Here is an 8,753-nt window from a genome sequence, read left to right as displayed (position 1 = left end):
TGTTTCAACATCTCAAAGTTATTTATTTAATCTTTACCGAAGTGTGGGTCCCACACTTAGCGCATTACGCACTCCTCAGCTGTTTAGCAAATGCGGCACCGTATAAATACACTTATTTTAAGAATATAAAAAGTGGACAGAAAAAAGAAAACGACACCGATATTTTCAACCAGCGTTTCGTGTGTCTGCGTATAAAATAATATTATTGTTTATTATTATATTGTAAATTAAGAAAAAAAAAATTTCAAAAAGAAATGAAAATCTAAAGGAGAGAGAAATAGAAGAGAGACGGTGATCTATTTAGTAGTTGGTGATGGCCATTTCTCTGTAAAAAGAAGCGAAAGTCAGAAAGGCTCCATTCTGAGCAAGCGTTTATTTTAATTAATTTTATTTTTGATTTTATGATATTAGTTTTCTTGTTCTTGATGATGACAATGAATCTAGGTTTTTCAGATATTCATTGACACGATTCATTTCCATTTTGGATCCGTCAAGGGTATATTATCTTTCCTGGTGTATCATTGCTTAGTTGATCAGGGAAAGAGAAAGATCTTCAACGCCATTGGTACGTGATCTCGTATTTGCCGGATTTATTCTTATTCTTGTATTTTTTCAATTAAAATAATGTAGTGTTTGTTTGCTTTGAGATTTGGATCGAGCTTACATTAGCTGATAAAAAAAATTTCTTGTTTCTGAATTTGCTTTTTACTGTTCGTTTTTACTAAACTAGGCCACTGCTAGTGCTGTCGAGTGACTTTGTAATTGCAATTTATGTTTAGTTGGTTGGACTTTGTATAGCGAAGGAATATACGATGTAGAGAAAAAAGAAAGAAGTGCTGAAGCTCAAATCTACTGATCTGCTCCTCAGTTTTCATTTTCAATGTGTTTTTAACATTTTATTTAATGGATTTAATTGCTTTAAAGAACTCTAAGCTAGTTGTGTTTGTTATATGTGTATGAATCTTCAAGTAGTTTCTGCTCCTTATATTTGTATTAAACTTCGTTAAGATCACATAATTTGTTGCTTTTTATGTATGGATATGTACTTTTTCTTCTTTTTGTTTTAACGAAAAATAATTTTTTTCCATGCATAACTGCTTTTGGTGGAAATCGACAGGTCCATCATGGCATTGAAAACAAATTCGTCTGATGGCAGAACTAGGAGTTCCGTACAAATATTTATTGTGGCTGGGTTGTGTTGTTTCTTCTATATTTTGGGTGCGTGGCAAAGAAGTGGATTTGGGAAGGGAGATAGTATAGCTTTAGAAATTTCTAAGAGTGGGGCAGATTGCAATATTGTCCCAAATTTAAATTTTGAGACCCACCATGGTGGTGAAGTGGAGACCATTGATGAATCTGAATCCAAACCAAAAGTTTTTGAGCCATGTAGTTCGAAATACACTGATTATACACCCTGCCAAGATCAAAGGCGTGCAATGACTTTTCCCAGGGAAAGCATGAATTATAGAGAGAGACATTGTCCTCCTGAGAATGAAAAGTTACACTGTCTTATACCGGCACCTAAGGGATACGTGACACCATTTCCTTGGCCAAAAAGTCGTGACTATGTACCATATGCAAATGCTCCATATAAGAGTTTGACAGTTGAGAAGGCTATTCAGAATTGGATTCAATACGAGGGCAATGTCTTTAGGTTTCCCGGTGGAGGAACACAGTTCCCGCAAGGGGCTGATAAATATATTGATCAGCTTGCATCGGTGATACCAATTAAGAACGGGACAGTTAGAACCGCCCTGGACACTGGTTGTGGGGTATGCTAACTTCCTCAACATTTTTTCTCAATTTGTATTCCATCTATCTTTTGTAAAACCAGAATCAGGTTGCATTTGTATCTGTTTTGCTTAGATCTTCTACTTACAATGGGTATTTTTGTGTAGGTTGCAAGTTGGGGTGCATACCTTTGGAGTAGAAATGTTATTGCCATGTCATTTGCTCCAAGAGATTCACATGAAGCTCAGGTCCAATTTGCTCTTGAAAGGGGTGTGCCTGCTGTTATTGGTGTTCTTGGTACCATAAAGACTCCATATCCCTCAAGAGCCTTTGACATGGCTCATTGTTCTCGATGTTTGATTCCATGGGGAGGAAATGGTAAGTATCATTGTTAAATATAATTATTTTTGGCGTGCTTGGAGCGAGCAATTAGTCTTTGCCATTTAATTTCATTTTTGTTTTTTTGCATTCTATTATTGCTACAAGTTGTGATAGCAGCAATTGGAGGTGATTGGATCGTGGAATTTTCTATTTGCAGGTGGAAGATATATGATGGAAGTGGACCGTGTCCTTAGACCTGGTGGTTATTGGGTTCTTTCGGGTCCTCCAATCAATTGGAAGGTCAATTACAAAGCATGGCAGCGTTCCAAGGATGATCTTCAGCAAGAACAAGAAAAGATTGAGGAGATGGCTAAACTTCTTTGCTGGGAGAAGATATCAGAGAAAGGTGAAATTGCCATTTGGCAGAAAAAAGTAAATGGTGATTCATGTCGTGGTAGAGAAGATGATTCTCGAGTTACTTTTTGCAAATCTTCTGATGCAGATGATGTCTGGTATGGCGTTGCACTTAAAATTTCATATCATTAAAAAAGTTTGCTTGTTGACAGGGTTTATTTAAGATATATGCATTGATATAACTTAATGAAAACAGATTTTACCTGATTTTTAATAGTGTCAATTTTAAATGGCAACATGCGTGTATTGGAACAATATATTTTAAATTATAAAGTTAATTATTTTTGTAGTATAAATATGTAATCAGTTAAATGTGCAATTCAAATTTTGATGTAACTGGAATTAGTCTCAGTTAAGAATAAGATGGTTTTTTGAAAACTGAAACGAGGTTTATCTGGCAATGGTTTGGCACGGATTAACTTCAATTTGGCACATAGATAATTGTGTCCCATTCTAGGCTAAACAAATGATTTTTTGATAAATTTTTTATTTGATTTATCATCCTTTTATGGTGGTTTCTAGGTACAAGAAAATGGAGACTTGCATAACTCCATATCCTGATGTTGCTAGTGGAGAACTAAAGCCATTTCCAGAGAGGCTTTATGCCACTCCTCCTAGAATTGCTAGTGGATCTGTCCCTGGAGTTTCTGTTGAGTCATACCAAGAGGACAATGCCAAATGGAAGAAGCACATAAATTCTTATAAGAAAATCAACAGACTTATTGACTCTGGAAGGTATCGCAACATTATGGATATGAATGCTGGGTTTGGGGGATTCGCTGCAGCACTTCAATCTCCGAAACTGTGGGTTATGAATGTTGTGCCCACTATGGCTGAGAAAAATACGCTGGGTGTTATATATGAGCGAGGACTGATTGGCATCTATCATGACTGGTACGAATTTCTGAACTTTTGTTGACTCTTCTCTTATTGTGATGGGCAGCCTCTAGCATGGTTTTTTTGGCATTCAAATTATGGCTTTGCCAGAAGTATTAGTTCTTTTGTTTGAATATTTTTGCAATTTTTTGGAACGTAGAGCAAGTATTGTGAGATGTGAAACTTCTAGATTTTAAGAATCTCTTATATACTAACTTGTGAGTTCTGTAATTGTGTAATGAAAATTTTGCTAGTATACTTTAGTAACTTACCATAAAGTTATCCCTATATTGTTTTGGATTTTAAATCAACATTATGTGCGCATTGTGTGCTTGACCAGAGTCTGTTTCAATTATTCTGTTCATTTTTTTTTTTCCAACTTTTGATCTTTCGGTATTACCTTCCATCTCTTTGTTTAGGTGTGAAGCCTTCTCCACTTACCCAAGGACATATGACCTTGTTCATGCCAATGGGGTTTTCAGTCTGTACAAGGACAAGTAAGTATTCCTTCTTCAAATGTGGATGTGGTTCATTGTCATCGTTGATAGGCTCTATTAAATGTGTGTTTTCACCCTCGCATAAGTTTACTTCTTGCATGTGTGTTTGCCTGCTATTTTCATTGAGTTGTATGGGCTACAACTACAATACTGATAGGTGCTGCGTAATATAGAGGATTCATTCTTACTAATAGGTGCCTCATTGCTAATGAAGTGGATTTAAGGGACAGTAATGAGATTATTTTGAGTGCTTTCATGTATGGGTTACCATTAAGACTTCTGTTGTGCAACATTGAAAATTATAGTTCCCTGCTAAACCATTATAAGCCAACTGCTGGGCAGTTCAATTCCCCTATTTGTTGAACACAGACTGAACTCAGAAATACTTGTGGTCAATTGAACCTGGTCAAAGCTTGGGTCTTTATGAGCTTATGGATTCACTAATCATAATTTTGTGATCATGTTACAATCTAATATTTAGAATCTATGCATGTTCAGCCATGCATGAGTTATTCATTTTTGTCATATTAACTCAATGGTGAAGTGGCTTTATTCAACTTGTTGAGCTATTTTTTTGAAGCTATTCCAACAAATTCTTTCGAATTAAGTGACCAAGCTCTGAAACAAGCTTTAGCTTGTCTTGTTTGTCGGAAATCCTATATGTGTCTCAGTGAACTGAACCTGAGTATCTCTAGCTTTTTAGTGCTTTCTTGGAGTCAGAGTAAGCAGCTTAGACTCATTGGGAATGATCCTGCTGTATCTCAATGGTGTTACCCTCATTACTTTGTAGATGAGTGTCGTTTTTCTGTGCATACTTGACTTTTTTGTTTCTTTTTTCACGAGCTTGTCAACAGTAGACCTTGGCATTTGCTTTTTTAGGTTGGTCTGTATAATTTTAACTTTTAAATGCTAATTGAATGATCACAGATGTAATGTTGAGGACATTCTTCTGGAGATGGACCGGATTTTGCGACCAGAAGGTGCAGTCATAATCCGTGATGAAGTAGATGCGATAATCAAGGTGAAGAAGATTGTTGGAGGAATGAGGTGGGACACTAAAATGGTGGATCATGAAGATGGTCCTTTAGTTCCCGAAAAAATATTGGTTGCTGTCAAACAGTATTGGGTTGCTGGTGGAAATTCAACAGCCACAGAGTAAACGGCATATGCAAAAGGATAATATTGTGGAATGGTTCAAAGCCAGCAATGCTCGGTGTTTGCACGTTCTGACACGAATTGATTTTATTTCAGCCAAAGCATTTTTGCTGCACAACAAGTACTTAAGATATAGGAATGAGTATTAAACGGTGAATCTTTAAGTAATTATTGATTTGGCCCGTGTTCTTTTGTAGTAATTTATAAAACATACAGAGCTAAAAAATTGTGATAGTAAGGTTTATGTTATCATTCATTTTTGGTCAGTTTTATTTATTTATTTTTATTTTATTTTTAAATTAAATTAAATTTATTTTGTCTGAGCATGATTTGCAAATTCTCTCTTTTATTGGATTGTTGAAACCCTAAAATTCAATTTGAAGCTAGGCACGGATTCTGTGTTATTTATTTGTTAGATTTGTGGAAATCTATGCTGCACACTGCACATAACTATGGCCACTGGGTTTTCACTTTCTTTCCTGTGCCAACATCTTTGAGCCAAAAATCTGTGTTTAAGAATATCATCAGAGGTACGTTTTATGCATATAATTTCTGGTATAACCATTAAGGTAATAGTTTTGTGTGGAAAGTCTCAATTATAGTCTCGTCACTCTTTTTGTAGAGGAATGATGTCCTTAATATAGTTTTTAAGCAAATAATAAAGCATTTGAAATGAAAGAAAGTTGAAGGTAAGAAAAAGAAAGGAAAATGTGGAAGGATGATTGTGATACCGTAACTTTACCTGACAAGCATGGCCACCTGAAGTGTTTAAGGGAGAAGTTGGTCAGCGAAGTCACGGGTTATTATCATCTACCCCGATTAGGAAGTTTTAAACACACCCAAGGTTTTGAGAAAGCATTATGTACCTTTCTAGACTATCGTTTACCCTTTTTAAAATTACAATAGGGTGTACCGATACTTGCATTCACGGGAGGTTTTGAAGTCATTTTGGTTTGAGAACCTTTAGACATATGCATATAGGTATAATCAAGAATTTTGATTAAGAAGTCCCTTAAAATATTCATTTTTTTTTTCCGCTAACCTTGACTGAAAAGAAAATTTATTAGAAAAATTAAAAGAATTCTTCTAGACATGGGACATGAGAAACCTTAACCCTCATAAAATTTCTTACTAAAATAAAATTGAAGGTAATTTGTAGAAAACCCTTTGCTTTTCACAGATTGAATGACCCCTTGGTATCGAAAATACAACCGTAACCCACATTCCGTTAAATAATGTCATGAAAATCTATTATATATTGAAATGACCTTTTCACCCATGGTTCAACTTAAACCTTAAAAACAAAACCAGAGCTAGCTTGTAGCCACTAACATTGAGACCTCCAATGGCCTTATGGCATTGCTATAGACCTCCATGGTAGCTGCTGAAGACCTTAGGGGCCTCGTGTCAGCCACTAGAGACCTTACAACAATTGTGAAAGGTTATTGGAGGCCTTGCAGTTGTGAAAGGCCAGATTTTCGCCTCTTAACACTCCCTTGAGGCCTCTAGTAGTTGGCGATGCTATTGTAGGTTAGCTTGGCTTGACGGTGAAATGGAAGGAAGAAAGAGTGGAGAGAAAAAAAAAATAATAATAAAATAAAATGCAGGAAGGGAGAAAAAAATAAAAGGAAAAATGTTATATAAACTTAGGTTTTTTTTTTTTTTTTTTTTTAAATAATAAATCTGATAGGTAAAAAAATGCTCTTCTTAAAAAATAAACATAACACTATACCTGTCCATAAGATAAATTTAACCAAAAAAATGAATGAAATGGGGCTTAGGTTGCAAGTTCAATTTAACTAAAAAAATGAATGAAATGGGGCCTAGGTTGCAATTTCCCTTATCTCTCTTCTACCTCATTCTTTCCTGTCTCATCGATCTTCTTTTTCCTTAATCTTCCTTGCATACAAAATTATGAATACAAATAAAGTTTTGACTATATAAATGAGATCATTAGAGATAAAATGTGATAAGTGATCTAGGGTGCCGCATATGAAATACAACCCAAGTTACATTATTCAAGCGGCTATATATTCCGAACAGACGTATAGTCAAAATGTTTTCGATATATGCATAGTCATACAGTATATTTACAAAGTATGAATCTTGTAAAAATACAAAAAGAGATGGTCTTATCATTTGTGAGTATGAGATATTGGATATGGGTGAGATACCTATGATAGGACCCCGCCCGTTACGCAAAAGCAGTTAGTTACCTTGCTAACTGCACATGAAGAAAAAGAAAAAGAGAATTAGTTTTTCATCTCTGGTTTTGCAATTTGGAGGATTTAGATTGGGAATTTTTTGTGCAACGCTGTACTTCAAGTTGGGTCTACAAAATGTATTTATGCTGTGAATTTATATTGCAATTCATTACATTTTGTACAAATAATGTGATTGCAATTAGGGACAAGTGTATAAGATCTTGAGAATTGATTTTGATAATCTCTGTGATTACATTTTACTCATTTTCCAACAAAATACAAATAATTATTAGGCAAATAAGAAAAATCATTTAACAACCACAGATCAACTACAAATCCAGTATAATCTGAAGCCAAATACATTAAGATTACGACGTATTAGCAAGGTGAAAATAATTACCAGGAAAAGATCTTCATTAGTAGTCAGTACAAAAGGGTTTTTGAGCTTCTTCTAGGCGCTTTGATGAGAGTTGGAACTTGGAGTTGGAACGCTGATGAGAAGAGAATGGAAGAATGAGTGTTCTAAGGAATTAAGGATTTACGATTTTGGCAGCCATTTAGGTTAATTTTTTTTAATTTTTCACGAGTATCTGTGGGTATACCTAACCCCCTCCCCCCCCCCCCCCCCCCCCCCCCCAAAACAAAAAAAAAAAAAAAAAAATGGCTGGATTGAGTACGAGTCGAAAAGAACGGGTTCAAATTTATGGATCCATACCCTGAGTACGGGTTGATCCACGAGTATGGGTCCAAATGTTGGTCTAGTTTTATTTAAGGGTAATATTACACTTACAAAGAATTTACAAAGATCTATATAAAAGTGATGTGGCAAAAAATGAATGGAAGAGTGAATTTAATGAGTTTGTTTCACTCTTTCATTCATTTTTCGCCATCTCAGTTTAATGGAAATTTTTGTAAGATTTCTTTGTAAGTTAAATTAGTTATTGTTTATTTAAAGTTTGCTATCATCCAGAAAGTGTCAGTAATTATAGTTTGTATACATACATATAATTTATAATGAAGCCTTTAAATCCAGCTTGTTACTTTTTCTTTTAACAGAAAAGGCTAACTAGGAAATTATAACAATAAACAATTACCCATATTTGTTTGTTTGTGAATTGATACACAAGGTATATTGGTCTAGTTGTGTTTGTTATTAGGATGGCTGGGATTTTCGGTCGATTTGGTGTTTGAGAAAATGAAGAGCAGGAGAGAAGACATTGAGATTTTAACAATATGGTGTTGGTTTACTGAAATGAATAAATGATTAAAGTCGGTTAATTAAATTCATCTTAGTGTAGAGGAGATTTTTGCTTATCTATGCCCTGTATTGAAATTGTAGTTGATCCTTTTCTTCCCTTTTGAGCCACAAATGAAGTATTAGTCATGTCCATTTTCAAATATATAATTCTAAGGTTGAAACTGATGAAGTAATGTCAGCTCAAGTTTGTGAATTTACATTGACATGGAGATAACTTTTTCAATGTTACAAATAGTTATGGAGAATGGCAAGTGAACTAGTTATTTTTTGAAAATATTATTTGTGTAAGTGTTTGGT

The 8,753-nt window shown here is 34.7% G+C and overlaps 1 protein-coding gene across 1 annotated transcript; it reads left to right on the top strand.

The window, feature by feature from the left end:
• The first annotated feature begins 228 nt into the window (after positions 1–228).
• LOC116105129 (probable methyltransferase PMT2) lies at positions 229–5,106 on the top strand. The gene is made up of 7 exons (XM_031391549.1): positions 229–565; positions 1,118–1,772; positions 1,899–2,109; positions 2,270–2,564; positions 2,989–3,360; positions 3,762–3,839; positions 4,767–5,106. The coding sequence occupies exons 2-7, from the start codon at positions 1,125–1,127 to the stop codon at positions 4,996–4,998; spliced, it is 1,836 nt and encodes a 611-aa protein (XP_031247409.1). The 5' UTR covers positions 229–565; positions 1,118–1,124; the 3' UTR covers positions 4,999–5,106.
• Positions 5,107–8,753: the final 3,647 nt, after the last annotated feature.

The sequence above is a fragment of the Pistacia vera genome, unplaced genomic scaffold (assembly GCF_008641045.1).
Source record: "Pistacia vera cultivar Batoury unplaced genomic scaffold, PisVer_v2 Contig493, whole genome shotgun sequence".
NCBI classification, from domain to species: Eukaryota; Viridiplantae; Streptophyta; class Magnoliopsida; order Sapindales; family Anacardiaceae; genus Pistacia; species Pistacia vera.
The sequence above is the reverse complement of the archived record's forward strand: the minus strand, read 5'-3'. Positions and strand labels throughout refer to the sequence as shown.

Coding starts and splice junctions, on each gene's coding strand:
- LOC116105129 (XM_031391549.1), top strand. CDS start 1,125: ATGGCATTGAAAACAAATTCGTCTGATGGCAGAACTAGGAGTTCCGTA. Junction 2,565..2,988: donor TCTGATGCAGATGATGTCTG/GTATGGCGTTGC, acceptor GGTGGTTTCTAG/GTACAAGAAAATGGAGACTT. Junction 3,840..4,766: donor TTCAGTCTGTACAAGGACAA/GTAAGTATTCCT, acceptor GAATGATCACAG/ATGTAATGTTGAGGACATTC.